Below are 16,912 nucleotides of genomic sequence, written 5' to 3' on the forward strand. Positions count from 1 at the left end.
TGATAACATGGATCATTTGCCTGCAACAAATTCTGCTCGACAAATGGCAAAACAAGGTCGCTTATACAACACAGAGCGTTCTCTCCAGGCTCCTGGCTCTGAAGTCCGGCTCACTGTGCCTGAGCTTAGCAGGCCAGTCACGTGGCCAGGAGGGGTGACAGCAGGATTCCTAAACAACTGCTTGCTCTAGAGAGACCCTGAGGGGAGCACCTGCAAAGTGACGCCCAGGGAAGCCACATCCCAGACAGGGAGCAGCTGACACAGACCAGATGCACCTGGTGCTAACACAGCACGGCAAGCTGAGGGTTGAGCCCTCTGGAAAGGCTGTGGCCTCCCTTTACAATCTCATTAGTTATATTTGGGCCCCTAAAGAAATCAGTGCTGCTCTGAAAGTGAGGGAGGTTAAGATATCTCATTAAGCACCAATTTGTTGAGAGAGAGAGAGACAGAGGGAAAGAGAGAGAGAGGGGGGAAGGGGAGGGGGAGGGAAGGAGGAATGGTGGCTCTATCCTGGGACCCTGACAGAGTATTCCATTAAAGAGATTCATTTGGTTAACAACCTGCTTTAAAATGCAAATATACACCTGTGGCCATTCACACCTGGCTGTGAATCACTTAGAGAAGCAGATAGCTTTCCTCCCAACTTAGGGATAAGGCTGGGTGGGAGGACTGGGGCATGAAGCGTGGACACTTTGGATCAGGGGCACTAGATCACAGAGGACTGGAGTTAGAAGGGCCCTGGGTCTAACATCTTAATTTCCCGGAGGAGGAAAAGGGTGCATAGTTAAAAATGTGCATTTCAGAATCAAGGCAAGAGTGGGTACCACCTAATTGGGAAGAGAGTACCTTCTAAAACAAGCACAAAAGGAGCCCTCAGAGAGGTGGGAAAATTGTAGGCCCCTTCCCACCCAGGGTCCCTCCTAAGAACCAGAAGGCTGGAGGTACCAATGCCAGATGCTTGTAGCTTTTGCCATTCTGCCGAGGACCGAGTTACCGTCAGACCCACGAAAAGCCCCTGTGGCTGCCGGACGCACAGCAGGCCGTGGCTGTCTCACACAGGTGCCCTCATCACCCTGCCCCTCGGAGCACTTCTGCTCTTAGGGGCCTCTCCCGAGAGGGTAGAAAGGGCTGTGACAGGAGGATCCCTTTGGGGCGCTTTGCCGACTCACAGGAGGGCAAGGCCCCGGCTCCATACCTGGTGCCTGCCAGGGAGGTGGCGGCCCAATGAAAGGGAAGCTGGGCCAGGTTGCCTCAGACGTGCCTCGGTGTCACTGCGGAGCGACCTTGTTGAGTCTGGGTTAAGAGGACTGGAGAGCAGACAGGCTTCCTGGATCTTAAGCATCTGGGCCTGGCAGGGGGAGGCTCCTCCTCCTCCCTGGCGGCCATTACCATACAGCTGACTCTGAGGCTGTCTCTTAGGACACAGGCAGAGGGAGCGGACCTTCTGACTCACCCACACTCCCCAGCTAAAGTGTACATAAGCTGAATTGTAAACAGCTGAACGTTTTCCAAGCGGCCGCCCCCAGCTCTGGAGGAAAAAATCAATGGAGCGACAGCCAGCCGCCCCCGCGTGGCTCGGACCGGAGCCAGGGGGGATTTCCAAACAGCTGCGGCACTGCTGCCCGGCCCAGGCTGAAGACCAGGTCCCACCCAGCAGCAGCACCTGCGGCTGGTCAACGTGTGATGGCTCATTAGCTGCAGGGAGCCAGGGACAGCGTTCAAAAAAAGCTCTGCAGCCCTACGGTCTCCAGGGCTGCGGTCGAGGGCTCCCAGATATCCTAACATCACAGTTCTCTAGCAGACGCTGTGATTTCACAAGCGTCTTGAGAAAGCGTCTTGTGAATCACCTTTTGTGATTTCACAAAAGGTCTGGAACCCACAGGAGAGGCTCTCCGCTAGAGACATCAGGATCACAGGAGACAAGAGGAAAAATGGCAGAGTGGAAAGGCCACCAGCACTGGGGCAGACCTGGGTTCATACTCTGGTTCCATCTTTGATTACCTGTGTAGCTAGCTTCAAGCACTTGGTGCCTGCTCTGACCTTAGTTTCTCCATCTATAAAAATGACAACCATGCTGCTTACCTTGCAGGGTTACAGGGAATGTTAGAGTTTATATATGTAAAATGCCTGGCACTGATTACATTTAGAAGCTGTGCTACCCAGCAGTTAAGATTGGGATCAGAAAGACCCTAAGCTTAAATCCTAGTCTGTAATCCCAGGCAAGTTACTCTAGGCCTCAGTTTCCTCATCTGTAAAATGGGGTACTTATCTCTGTCCCATATGGCTGTGGTAAGGATTAAATAAGACACTGCAATTACGACACAGTGGAAGAGTCCTGACATGGCCATTGGAGGGCTCCAATCACTGAGACTCAAGAGATTAGGAAACTGCCCCAGTCTCACTCACACTGAGCCTGGCCTCTTGCAGCCGCCCCAGAGCAGAGCTGTTCTTTCACTGGTCCAAACTCAGGCATCATTCATGTTCCTCAGGTGCTCTGGCTTACTCAGTGTGCTGTCCTTGCACTCCTGAAGTAAGGCTTCGGGAAGAAATCTTACTTCCACTTTGACAATGACTGCAACACAAGGGAAATGCACCTACCTGCCCTTTGGGGCAGACCACACATCCCAATTCACCTTCAACAGTCGTTAATCCAAAGGACATGACAACTGCCAGATTCCCTCCCTTCCTATGCATTTCTTTCATAAAGAGTCCCAGGGTATTACACAAAAGAACCCCAGGAACCAGAAAAGAAAGAACTCAGGAACAAATAAAGAACCACTTTTCCTAGCGGTTCTTATAATGCCAGGAGGCGGTTTAGCCTGTGAAAAGAAATTACTTTAAAAGGCTGAAGAGAAAATCATGGAAGATGGATTTATAACAGTTAAAAAACCAACTAGAAATGTTTAGAAAATTCTCTAATTATTTTCAGGATGATAGCAAGGAAAGGCCACCATGTTGCCTGATATAATGCCTTATTTATTTACCAACTGCAGAAGCACTAATATTCTTAGAGAAATGGGAGAGGGAGGGAGGGAGGGAGGGGGAGAGGGGGAGGGAGAGAGTGAGAGAGAGAGAGAGAGAGAGAGCACGCAAGCGCACACGCATGTGCTAGAGAAAGCCAAACCTCAGTTGTCCTTGTCTATATAATGGGATAGATAATACTTTTCTTGCAAATCAAACTTCTTAATCATTTCTGCTCTTAGAAAACACTGCCCCCTTCCTTTAATAACCATTTTCTAAGTTTTCAATCATGCTACTTTGCTACCAATCAGCTGACAGAAGAGATTAATACTGATTACTGGAGGCCTGGAAATGTAGACTTAACCAATTTTTTTAAAAACGGTAGTTGGTTCACATTAATTTTGTTTTAATTTAAAGTGTCATTTGCTTTGATTGTTTAAAAATGTCTTAATATAGCTGTGTGGATTTAGGCCACATATGGATGGTTTCAAATAGGCTAAAGATATCAGTAACTAGGGATAATTACACAGTATTTGAGACATAATAGCCATGCAACTAGAGCTTTAAAAATAACTCCCAGCAGTCATGAACTCTCATTTTCTTGCCAACGGTCTCAATATTCAGCATCAGGCCTGCTTCTCCTAATCTACTGGAGAAGAGTTGGTTATGACACAGCAGCTAACAGTCATCTTTTCTTAAGAGAAGCTATGACAAATTTCACTGCTAAGAAGATCATCCAAGAAACAGGTTTTTGCTTTCAAGAGAGTCTAACAGCAAACTGGGACTCTCTTCAACATCTGGATTCATCTTAGAACACTGGAAATCCCTATTTAATAGCAATCATTTCTTTGGCAGATGTAGAAAGAATGTTCTCTTTTGGACTTAACTAAAAAAATCATTTGGAAATTTCAAGTATAGGAAAGCACATCCCTTTTCACTAACTATAAATAAATTTGGAAGGGGAAGGAGAAAGAACAACAAACCATTAAGTTTATTATGCTGGCCTAGATGGTCTTACAATGAATCACATAGCAACAATTTATTATTTAAATTATATGCTATGTTTCTTACTATATTTTATACCTTCAAAAACTAATCATTCTTAACTGTATAACTCGATTAACTATAAAAGAGACCATCTCGGGACTTCCCTGGCGGCCCAGTGGTCAAGACGCCGAGCTTCCAATGCAGGGGGCGCACGTTCGATTCCTGGTTGGGGAACTAAGATCCCGCATGTCGTGGGGTGGGGCCGAAAAAAAACACAACCGTTTCTTGACCATGGCAATTATATTCTACTTTTGTTACTGATGGGGGAAAAAAGCCCTGAATCTGTAAGACTGTTGTCTTGGATAAATAAATGGTTGATTATTTTCCTAACAATTCCAAAATGTCATAAAGTTGAATTAAAGATGGTTTGTTTCAGAGTTTCTTTGCAAGCATCAAATCAGTGTTCTGATGTAGCTAAATTCAAACTGAAATTTTAAAATAAGTCAGTGCTTAAAATGAAACCTGCATCTATTTGAATTGTGAATAAGTAGTTCAAGTTATCTTGAACAGGCCTACTTTAAACATTTTTAACAGAACACATACTCAAACAGAGTCTTTTTAACTGGTGACTCACACTGTAGTTTAAAGCATGCCATAAAAACACTGAAAACATAAATCTGTATATGTTCATACCTCTACCTTGAGGGGTAGTCCCAGCTTTGATTTCCACCAGACAAGGTGCTAAGTCACTGCAGAGAGTCATTTCTGTTACTGGTACAAAGGCCTCATGAGAGTAGATTGCATAAGGCAGCCAGTCCTCACCCTGCTTTTCCACGGGGGTGGAAAACACAAAAGAATCTCTACAACCACTTTTGTGAGATTCCTCCTGACCACAGAAAATCATCATCTTCATCTTCCAGTTGCAAAATGGCACAAAAGAAAGGGAATAAAAGAGAAACTATGCTTCTATGAAGGTGTCTCATTTCCCTACTCTCAACTCTAGTAAATGTATCTTTTCAGGAGAGAATCTTTTTCAGGGTGGGACCAAATCTGTCTGGAGAGTACACGGCACTGCACAGCTGGGAGAACTTTAATATAAACTTGGACTGACCAAGAGGAAGAAAAAACCCTTGGTGAATGTCACACTAACACGGAGCAGCGTTACCAGAAATGGAGCCACCATCCTACTCCCTAGTTTTTTCAACTTAAGTTTTATGTTGGTTTACTGATCCATGGTAGCTCAAAGTGAAGGACTTTGATAGGAAGGGGGTGAACTTAATTCAGCAAATAGTTACCGAATGCCTAGTGTGAGGCCTAAAGCCCAAAGGAGGGCAGAGACTTAGAGGAAGCGTCTAAGGCAGTCGAGTCATCCTCTTCACACATTCACAACAAGAAAAAACAGAGATAAAAAGACACTCAAAGCCTCAGGTAAAGGTTCTTAATCCTGAGATAGCAGTCATTTTCCCCCCCTAAAACAAGAAAACCTCGGGAGGGGATGGCCTAAGTTAGAGCATGCAAGACCAGAGGCAAGAACAGTTCAATTTTATAAAATCGTCTATCTATTCCTCTTTTTCTCTTTCCCACTGAAAGATCCAAGGGATCCAAAGTATCTGAGACAGGAAATGAGTAAGGCAGGAAAAAGGATGTGGTCTGAAAAAGAGTGGATTCTGGGGCTGAGCCAGAGCAAGTCACAGGCACAGGGTCACAGATGGGGGAAGGGGCCCTGGTAGCAGGAAGAGAAGTCTCAGGGTCAATCAGCTTAGACTAGAAAGTCAGTGACAGAGGAGGTATGTCTGGAGAAGCAAGCATAACAACACCTTCCTAAAAGGTTATCCTCCATTGAAATGCAGAGGAACAATAGCTGAAGAGACCTACAGCCAGGAGCATAATTACTGGGACAGAAGGAAGAAGAGCTGGACTTTCCTCCTTACTTTGAGGAAGTGGACATAATATATGTTGAGTGCATCTGACAAAGGTAAATTAGAAATTAAGCCAGGACCTGGAAGAGAAGTGGACAGGGCTGGGAGGTGAGTGCATGATAAAATACCAACATTCATTACGTGCCTATGTGCTACCTATTAATAAAACAACAGCTTAAAAGGGGTGGTGGGGGGGGGAGAAGGCGATGAAAACAGAAGCTACCTCTCACAAAAATGCAGTTGGACAACTGAGAAAGCAACTCAAGAACAACAGAAAAGTGGCAAGATTAACGCTAGAGAAAAAAGGCATCTATTCTTCCCGATGTGTATGGACAAGCCTGGAAACAGATCTTGGGTGGGCTGAGGCACAGCTCACGTGATAAGAGTGCCTGGAAAGGGCAGGTGCCACACGAGCACCACTACCCATCTGCTGGGCCCTCTGAAAAAAGCCAGCCCTTGTGAAGGAGCCAAGACAGAAGCTCTGGTTCCCGCCTTGCAGGGACTGGAACTTAGGTAAAGAAACAGTGGGAAACACTGTATCAGCTGATTCAAAAATGTGGCCAAACACTGTATCAGCTGATTCAAAAATGTGGCCATTTCCAGATATAGATCCAGATGTTGGGGGCTAAGTGAGAAAATCACTTTTATATTCTCCACAGTGCCTAGGATAATGCTTTACATGAGGCAGGAGCCTAACGAAGGTGTGTGAAATCTGAGTGGAACCAAAACTACTTAGCTGTGCAGGTATCTTAAGATCCAAGACAGAATCTCCTGCCCTGTAACCAACACAGTAAGTTTCTTTCTTTCTATTCTCGAGTCAACATGATATGAAGCCCTGCATCCCATGTGACCTCAACTTAAGCCCTAATCAATAGACGCTGCCACAGGTCTGAGGCCCTCTACCGGAATAAAAAATGGGGAGGGAAGCGGGGCAGACATATAGGAGCAAGAAGGAATTTCCTTGCCTCATTAGCCTGCAATTTTCAGACTCATCTAGAAGTCCTAGCAGTTCCAACATTTGGGTTGACTCGGGGGTGGGGGGGGATGAAAATTCCCAGGTGAATGATAATTGGATTACCCAGTTATGCCCCAAAGCCAAATGGCTGGAAAAGGCCAGGACAGCAGGGCCTGATATGGTTAAAATGACATTATTTTCTAAACCAAAAATTGAGACACTTGGTTGATATACAATGTGATAGGATATTTTAAATTGGGGTTGTCCTAGAAAAATTGGGGACATATGGTGGATTTAGGTCGGTAGCTTATTTCACAACAAGGGATCCTCTGGGTCCAATATGCTAATGGAAGGGGATTAAAGATCTAGGATGGGAGATATCTAAGGGGAGAGCTGTCACTAAGTTGTTTAGCAGGAAAAAGAATAAAAGAGCGTGGGAAGAAAGTCAGCATTCTAGGTATGGAGCAGGAAGGAAAGGAAAGTTGATCAGAACTGAAAGTATGTCAGTGAAATCTGTTCAGGTCTAAAAGGCAGCCTTGGCGGAGGGATGGTGAGGGTTGGGATGGCGGGGGTATCACTGGCACAAACTGGTATCCAACAATACAGGAGCCGGGGACTAGGAGTTCACACTGTAGGTTCACCATTAGTTTGCAACTTGATCTTGGGCAAATTATTTCCTTCTCTGTGGACTTCAATTTAAATAAAGAATCTCACAAGTCCCGATTTTAATGTAAAGAATCAACAATACAATATGCCTTCATTTGGCACGGGAAGGAGAGAAAACGCTCTTCTAAAAATGGAAGAGAGGACAGACACAGAACAGCTTGTCCCTTTCCATCCAATTAAAAGCTTCGTGAGACTGAACTAGATTAAAAACAAAACTCTCCAGCGAAGCCGCAGGCCTCCAAGATAGGCAGTCCCCTACCCAGAGAGTACAGCGGATGCCAGCAGCCCTGTCCCTAATCGGACCGTCCATCCCCGGTAAAGCGCCGCCCCGGAGGACCGAGGCCGGGGTGGGGGTGTGCGGGGACACACGGAAGCGTCTGGCACGCCGAAGGTGACACAGCGGCTGCCGGGGAAGTGCGGGGCAGGCAGGGTCCCCGACGAGGCGGGGAGGCGCAGGACACCTCCCCGGCGCCGGGAGGGCGAGAATCGCGGGCTGGCACGGCCTGGCAGCCGAGTAGGCCCGGGCCGGGAGTGGCACCGGAGGGCGGTGCCCGGTGTCCAGTGCGACGAGAGCGGGCCGCGGTACCCCTCCTGGCGAGAACCCCTCCCCCGCCACGGGCACTGACCTGTCCAGGGCCCGGCTGGGCCTGGCCGGGCGGGGCCTACGCAACCCCTCGGCCGGGCGCCGCCTCGCGCGGGGTCCCGGGCCCGGGCGGGCCGCCTCCTCTCCGCCGGGAGCCTCCGAGCCGGGGCCCGGGGCTGCCGCGGCGCATCCGACCGTACCGGCCGGGCCGGCGTCCACAAAGGGCGGCGGGGGCGCGAGGCCGGGGCGGGGGTGCGGGCGGCGGCGGATTGCGCGCGCGCGGCGGGCGCTCGAGGGCTGCAGCCGCCGCGGAGACAATGCGGCGCGTCCCGGCAGGGCTCCCGCGGCCGCCTCCGCCGGGGGCGGGGCGAGGCGGGGGCGGGGCATGGGCGCGAGGGGCGGGGCCTCAGGGAGGCGGGGCGCCGGCGCGGAAGCCGGGCCGCGCGTTTCCTTTGTGCGGCCGCGCCGGCTCCGCCCCGCGCCCTCCGGAAGGCGCAGGGGGGGTCTGGCGGCCGGTTAGGGACGTCAGGGTTCTGTTTAGGGAGGCGGACGCCGCGCCACGCCAATGTACGCTCTCGCCCCGTCAAAAGTCCCCCGTGCGGTGGTGGACTCCCGCCTCGCCAAGTCGGAGGCAGGAAGAATAACGACTAGCAGTAACTGAGTGCTGAATATGTGTCAAGCCGTACATGCACGCACTTCCTCTCAGTGTTCACAATAACCCCACAAGTAGTCGTTATCCTCCCCACTGGGAACTGAGGATCAGAGAGGTTAAGTAATGACCAAAGTGACCCAGTTACACCTCCATAAACGGGGCTAATGCCTCCTCTTTAGGCTTACTGTGCAGGCTAACAGGGCATTTATACAAATTGCCTGCAGTGCTTGGCACACAGTTGGAGCCCAATAAATGTTACTTCTCTTTCTAAACCACGCTGGATTAAACTAAATTGTCGGGAAAGCACCTTCATTCAGTAGATATACTAGAGCTTGTGAGACTCACAAGTCTCACTGCACCCTCATCCCCCAGGCTTTATGCTGAATACTTGCCCCGAATTTCTCTCTCCATGCTTGACTTCTATTTCCAACATTTTCTCATATTCTTACCTTTCTTAGCATTCATATCCCCAACCCTTTCCCCTCAGGCCTCATCCCTTTTCCTTTGTTTCCACATTTTACATTTATTTTATATTCCCTGATCGTTTAGTTTGCTCCCTTTCTCTTTCCCTCGTTCCCCACCCCCATTTTTCAAATTTTGAAAGCCTTCTTTCATTAATATTCACATTTCCTCCCCCTTTCTGCCTTTGCATTTCTTACACTTACATTTTGTTCTATGAATGCTCGGCCTCTCTGTCCCCCAAACATGCCCACACTCCTGCCTCCCTTCCTTTACTTCACTAGTCCCTTCTCCCCAATGCCACATGTCCAGGTCCTACCTATCCTTCAAGGTCTAGACTCAAGAACAGTGGCTGGCAAACTTTTTCTGTAAGAGACCAGATAGTAAATATTTTAGACTTGGCAGGCCATGTGGTCTCTGTTGCAACTACTCAACTCTGCTGTTGCAGCAGGAAAGCAGCCACAGACAACACTACATGAATGAATGTGGCTGTGTGCCAATAAAACTGTATTTATGGACACAGAAATTCGGATTTCATATAATTTTCATGTATCACAAAATATTCTTCTTTTTTTGAGTCTTAAAAAATTTTTTAATGTAAAAACCATTATTAGCTTGTGGGCTGTACAGAAACTGGTGATGTGATGAATTTGGCCCTCGGGACGTAGTTTGCCAACCCTCGATCTAGAACAATGCCATTCCTCCCTGCAATCTATCCTGATAATCTCTACTTGGCAGTAACTTTTCTCTCTTACCTTTTAAAGCATTTTACCCACAATTGTTCTATGCCATTTATCATATCTTAGTTTTTACTGTGTTTTTTTCCTGTGCATTTCTCATCTTTCCCAGAGGACTTTAAGCTCCTTGAAGGTAGGGTACAGACCTTATTTCTCTATGTATTTATTATCTCCCACCCCACAGTGCTTTGCACAGAGCAGGCATTCAAACATATACAGAATGAATATTTAAATCTTGGGTGGTTGACAATTGTTTCCACTGTGCAAAACTTACTTTTCTCATGAGATAGAACCTCAGGAGCAAGACGCTTTGTTATGTGTGTATCATCTAGATTAGATTTCAGAAAGAGATTTTTGAGAGCTTTCTAGACAAGATGAAGAAAGGGAGGCAAATGTCAGTTCATTCAGAGGTTGTTGGATAACAAATACTTGAACAAAGGCTGTTGATTATCACCAACCTGCAGACAGGGGATGTGTCTTCAGTCAGGTCCTATTCAATATTTCTATCAGCAAATTGGTTAAAGACAAAGAAAACATGCTGTATAATTTACGGATGGCAAAGTTAAGCAGAGGAGTTAGTATAATGAGTGACAAAATTCAGATATAAAACATTCCTGCCCCACCACTTATTCTTGCTGTGCCTCAGTTTTCTTATCTTTAAAATGGGCATGATAAAAGTTCCTGCTTCAGAGGGTTACTGTCAGGATTAAATGAGGACTTGCATGTAAAGCTGGCAGAGAGGACTCATTAAATGTTACCTGTTAACTATTACCATTTTCTGGCTAGCCTGGAACTGTGGGCTAAATTCACAAGATAACGTTTAACAGATAAAATTAATCATGTTTTGGCTCACAATATAAATTGTACAAGTTTGAGATGGAGGAGACCTGAAATGATAGCAATCCATGTAAAAAGAAACCACAAAAACAAAGACAGAAACAAAAACCAAACCCAACCCCTCTGGAATTCAGGTGACACAGTGCTAGGTGAACTAAGGGTATCATTCCCCTGGGTCAGGGGAGTTAACGTGGGGCCATAGGTGCAATGTCCTGCTGAAGGCAGGTGAGGGAATTACCCCTGGAGCCAGAATCATGGTGCTGCCCTTTCATAGCTGTGTGAACTGGAGCCTCTTCAAGCTTTTGTTTCCTCCTCTAAATAATGGGGACAATAATATTTATCTCTCAGGGTTATCATGAGTGAGTAAAGGAAAACTTAGAGCAGAACTTGGCACATAGGTGTTCAACGAATTTTAGTTCCTCTCTACTATACCATGCAGACCTCTGTCCCTTGAAGGGCTTATAAAGCTAAGTCTAGGTGCCAACCTAGGGTGACTAGTGGCTTTTTGTATTTGGAATTAATGTGCTTCATTTTGGGGATCACACTTTAAGGGAATTAGTGGAGAGGTGGAATGTAGCTAGACAAGAATGATCAGCATGGTGGGAATGGGAAGTCTGGATGTGTGATAGGTAGAAAATGAAATAAATCTCGGATATTTAGCCTGGAGATTTTCTCTTTTTTTAATGGGGGAGAGGAAAGAGACATGATAACTGTCTATACACACTGTAGGAGATGGACAATCCACAAGACAGAATCACAGCCAGTGGTGGGAGTTCCAGGACAGCAGATTTTGGCTTAATTTGAAGAGCAACTTTCTGATAATTAGAGCAATCCTACAATGGAATGGGCTGCTTTTCAAAATGGTGAGCTCCTTATCATTGCAAGTTTGCCAAGAGAATGCTGACCTCCTTGCTGTCTTTTAATTTTTCTAATGTTTTTTTCTTCATATTCCTTTGCTTTCCTTTTCCTTGAGTCCACCCTCCATTCCTTATAGGACATTTATAACTACTTTGTCCCAAAGTACTTTTCTTCTCATTCCTCCTTCTTCCGCTTTCCAAACCCCTTTTCTCTTGGCTCTCCCCACCCCACTCCCAGCACACATTTAGTCCAATGATGGAACTGCCTCCCTGAGTTGTAGGCAGCCCATGGCCCAGAATGTCTCTGAGATCTGGGCCAAGATTGCTGTGCACACTGGCAGAGAAGGAAAGGAAAGCGAAGGGATCACTGTGGAGGCAGAGGTACTGCTGTGATCCTCTCGTCAGGGTAGAGGGATCAGCAGAGTCTCCTAAAACCCAGGTCTAGGAGAAGCCCTCCTGTCACTGAACACTCACAGACAGAAGGTGGGGATCCCAGAGCTGAGCACCGTTCCTTCAAAGATGCTTTCCGTGAGCTGAACCCACTCTGAATCCCCTCCTAGCTCCCCCTAAGCATTTCCCTCATCTCTGCACTACACAGCCACCTTGTCACATTGCCAACTTCAAGGACGCACTCTCATACCAAGCAGAGCAGAGGACTGAGACAACTGGATCCCTGGGTGAACCCTCAACCAGGCATACGGATAGGCAGATACATCTGACAGCAATGACAGGCAAGCCTCATCTAGAACTTTCAATTCTCCTTTTCTTTCTCCTTTATGCCTTCTGGGTCCCCTTTCTTTGTCCTTGCTTCATCTTCTCAATCCTCTCTCTGTTTCCACCTACCCAGCTTCTTTCTTGCTTCTTGGGGGTTGGAGTAGTTTCCCCCCCATTCTAGATGCCCAAGTGAGATGTGCCAGGGGGTGGCAAGCAAGGCAATGCTCTCCCCTCCCCCGAGGGCCCCGCTACACTTCATACCATGAGCTGGGGACTGCTGGATGTTCGGGCTCTTGGGTACAGGCAGGCCACCTGGCATGGCTGTGACGATGGCTTGCTGATGCGGTGATGCGCCAGACCGAGTCTCAGGCCCACTCTTCTCTCTAGGTACCACTTCCTTCCAGTCATCGGGGGTGCACTGCTGGGGCTGTTAAAGGACAGGACAGAGATGATCTTCTCGTGAATTGCCTCTACATTCCTGGACACGTCCCCCGTTTCCATGGAGCTTGGGTAGAAGGCAAGGACATTAAGATTCAGCCAGCCCCAAATTAGGGAGAGGCCCCTTTTCTTTCCTGGAATACTCAGAGAGGACTTCAACACTCAGCCCACCCAGACACACATCCAAATGGGGGCCACGGGATTGCCTGAGCTGTGTCCTCCCACTTTGTTCCCTGGACCTTGGGATTGGCTTACTCACCACTGGCGAAGCGGGTTGCAGCTGTAAGATGACAGCCGAGGCATGCTGGAACCTGTGTTGAGGGGTGTGAGACAGGCCCTCAGGGCAGCCATTGTGAGGCCCGACATCTGGCGTGGGGGGGTGACACTGCTGAGTGCTGCCAGGCTTGTGTAGGTTGGCAGCGGGACACTGAGGAGGCGGGGTGGATGGGACTGGGCCTAGCGGCATGGCATGGGCTTTGGGGCCAGGCTGCAGGGCCAGGCTTGGAGGGACCGAGGCCAGCTGGGGGTGGGACGGGGCTTGGAGCGCTGGCCGTGATGGCTGGGGCGGCGGCGGCTGTTGTGATGCTTGCTGTTGCTGCTGCTGGATCCCAAACTGGGGCTGCAGGTGCTTTGAGGACGGCTGGGAGAGGAGCTGGTGTGGCTGCAGCTGAGCGTAGGCTGAAGAGGGGGAGGCCAGGTTAGGTGGCATGGCTCGGTCTCACCTTCTGCTGTGTCCCCTCCCACATCCACATAAAGAAGGCTTTCCAAACTTGGTGTTCTTGCTTTCATCTCTTTCCTCTTTCACCTAGAGCCTGGCCTGACCACTGCCACGGCCTGGCCTTCTCTCTCTGTTGTCTTGCTTTCTTCCTATGCCGAAACATTGGGCCCTTGGCTGTCCCTCAAAGGCCAATGCAAACCTCACCTCCTCTGTGAAGCCTTCTTTGATCATTCCAATGGCTGAGAGAAACACTGGACGCTGCAGTGTGCTGTGTTCTCTCTCCTCCATGTCCTTCACTCGCTTTTCTCTGGGCCTGCGACAGGTGCAGGCTCCCATCGCCCAGCCCAGCCCAGTAAGGCTGGATCTTATTCACCCCACTGGCTCTGCTCAGGCTGGGCCCCCTCCAGGGAGTACCAGTTGCACACATGGTCCTCAGGCTCTGTGGGGAGGCAGCCTGGGATGGACCACTGGTTCCTTCTGTTACCCAGTGGGGGACCTTGGGCTAGCTGCTTAACCTCTCTAGGCCTCAGCTGCCTTGTCCGAGAACCAGAAACGAAAACAGCTCTTGCCCAGAAAGTTGTAAGGATGAAAGAAGAAAAATGCTGTGCGAATAAAACGAGAGAAAAATGACATAATGTGCACAGCACAGTGCCTGGCACATGGTCATCGTCCATCATTTAATTCATATATTCAATCAGATAATTAAAATTATTATTTCAGTCTTGGCTTAGGTTCTGAGTATCCTGGGCTCACCTCTACCATAATGACGTGTCTCGCAATGGATTATAATTGTTTCTTAGCTGTCTTCCCTTCCAGATCATGAACCCCTCGTGATCAGAAACTATCACATATCTCTTTATCCAGAACTTTGCATGATGCCTAATATCAGATGGGGGCTAAATAAACAAACAAACGTATTGTCCTGAACTGGAATTCATGTGTTGCCATTTGCTGCTTGTCCTTTCTTCTTCCATTTTAACCAGGCTAGCTCTTTGAGGTGAGGATCCTTCTACTTTTTGGTTATCCCTCCTGTGTCCAGCTCATGCCTTATAGACAGAAGGGGTTCAGGAAATTCAGCTCAGAGACTGATTGTCCTCAAGCCGCTCACTCTCCGTCTAGTGGCATCCAGGCCAGCTTAGCATGAGGGCTGCTCAGCTGAATCTGTCCTGCCTAAAAGCTGTCCTCTGCAGGGACTCCCCCAGCTGGAGGGCCAGCAGAGGGACGTTGTGCCATGCAAAAGCACAGAGGGCCACAGCTGGAAGCTCACAGATGGATTTTTACAACCAAAGGCTCCCAGCCCATGAGGGGAATGCAAATTCTGGGTCCTGAGCTAACATTTAAAAAGGATCCTGTGATACAGGTGCAAAGTAAGCAGATTTCAAACAGAGTTAGGGGAGGTACCTTTTTTCTTGCATTCTGTCCATTTACAAGCAAGTTTCCACCTATCTCATCACAACCCAACACAGAGTTCCAAGCAGAATGCCAATAAGAATGGAAAGGAGAGGACAGAAACGAGGTGGTAAAGGAGACACAAAATGCTCCTTGGTGACCGACTGCTGTAGGCAGAGGAGGGAGTATGGTTGGCCCGTGGGCAGAGGAGGGAGCATGGTTGGCCCACGGGCTGTAACCTGGATGACAGGGAAAGATGGGAGGGGGAAACACGGACGGCCATGAGGTTTTGAGAGAAATGTGTGGGGCTTGAGGTGATGGCAGAAAGTCCAAATGGAAATTGCCAGCAGGCATTTGGTGATTACGAATTGCCCCTGACCTCACCCTGAGCCTTGTCTCCTAATTTCACCTTGAATAGCTCAAACTTAACAATCAGGCCAACACTGTTAGTCAGGCAAACTTAATAATTAGGGATTTTTAAGATGACCGTTGTTAAGACACTGGAGAGATACCGCAGATGCCATGAAGTGCCTGGCTAGTCTCTAGAGGCTAAAAAGTTCTGCAGAATGGGCAGCGTCACTGAAGACACAAGTAAACCTTGTTCTCCCTTATTACAAAACCATGAATTCCTGCCGGGGGGAACAGAGTCCCTCTAGGGGCTGCCGGTCTGAGCTGAGAGCTGGAGATGGTGCAGCTCAGAGAGGCTAGGAGAGTCAGAGGCTTGTCCCGCTACCCACTGGCTGTGTGGCCTGAGACAGGTCCTTTTCCTTCCCAGGGCTTTGGGGTTTTAACTGTGAGACAAGAGGTTTGGACTAGCGATCATACAATCTGATGGGGGTGGCTATCATAGGAAAAGAGTTTAAAATTCAGGATTTATAAGGTGGAAAAGGGAAGGTTTGAGAAGAAGGGTCTAGATCTATAGAGCATAAAGAGTGTAGCTAGGCGCAGTACACCTTTGTTTACCAAGATTGGGAGAGGCAACTGTTGGCTTTGCGGCCCATGATCCCGGGGCCTCCTCTCTGTCCCACTCTCTCCCCGACCCCATGCTGCATGTGGAAACCCTAAGGCCATTGTTTTAGAACAAATGATGCTAGTATATGCCAAGGCTGGAAACAAAGTTCATGATGGCTTCGATAAGTTCATAGATCAAAGACCCCAAGGTATTTTGAGGGGAGTATACATCCTTAACCTTTCAAGGTTAATAAAAAGCCAAGACCATGATTTAACTCAAGCATTATCCTGGGTCAAATTCCTTTCATTTAAAGTGTTGTAACAGCTTTCTAATTGGTCTGATTCCAGTTTCTTCTCTCTATAATCTGCCTTGTAGATAGATCACAAATTAATCTTCCGAGTGCACAGATCTGATCCCTGATTAAAAGCCATCAGGGACTCTCCTTTGTCTGAGGTTACCCAAAGATCCTGACATTCAAGATCTTCCTACAACATAAACTAACCGTTCAATTTTTATTATTTCTTTGATCCAAGCAATCTTTTCTGTCCACTGTCCCCTGTACGGAAGTTTGTGCCTTGTCTCATACTGTCTAGACTGCCATAAATCAAATTCTCATCACCCCTGTCCTCCTGTGGGAGGCTGGGCAAGTCACTGGGCCTCCCTGGACCTCTGTGCCATCATCTTTAAAGTGGGAGTAACGAGGATACCTATACCTCATAGTTATCTCCTCAAATGACTTATCTCCCCTTGATAGGCAGAATTTAGGATTTGTTTCCTCCAAAGTACCTGGAATTTAGTAGATGCTCAATCAGTATTGCTGAATGAATGAATGAATGAATGACAACACGGTGGGACTCTAGCTTGTTTGTCCTGCAGAACTTTTCCTCTTCAGAGTCAGAATATGGATGAAATGGGGGTAACCCCACAGGCCATTTTGGTTTTTTTTTTTGCAGTACGCGGGCCTCTCACCGCTGTGGCCCCTCCCGCTGCGGAGCACAGACTCCGGACACGCAGGCTCAGCGGCCACGGGTCACAGGCCCAGCCGCTCCGCGGCATGTGGGATCTTCCTGGACCGGGGCACGAACCTA

General features: G+C 48.2%; 1 protein-coding gene across 3 annotated transcripts in view; it reads right to left on the minus strand.

The window, feature by feature from the left end:
- Positions 1–16,912, minus strand: part of PHC2 (polyhomeotic homolog 2) — a 50,173-nt gene that overhangs the window by 15,223 nt on the left and 18,038 nt on the right. For 2 of the 3 annotated variants that reach the window (XM_060089435.1, XM_060089436.1), the window contains exons 7-8: positions 13,025–13,443; positions 12,589–12,754 (exon numbers count right to left, since the gene is read on the minus strand). In XM_060089435.1, the coding sequence (XP_059945418.1) occupies positions 12,589–12,754; positions 13,025–13,443 (585 nt within the window). Of the gene's footprint in view, positions 1–8,114; positions 8,337–12,588; positions 12,755–13,024; positions 13,444–16,912 lie in introns of those variants that run through there. The other variant, XM_060089437.1, reaches the window with a different exon arrangement.

The sequence above is a fragment of the Mesoplodon densirostris genome, chromosome 2 (assembly GCF_025265405.1).
Source record: "Mesoplodon densirostris isolate mMesDen1 chromosome 2, mMesDen1 primary haplotype, whole genome shotgun sequence".
Taxonomy (NCBI): Eukaryota; Metazoa; Chordata; class Mammalia; order Artiodactyla; family Ziphiidae; genus Mesoplodon; species Mesoplodon densirostris.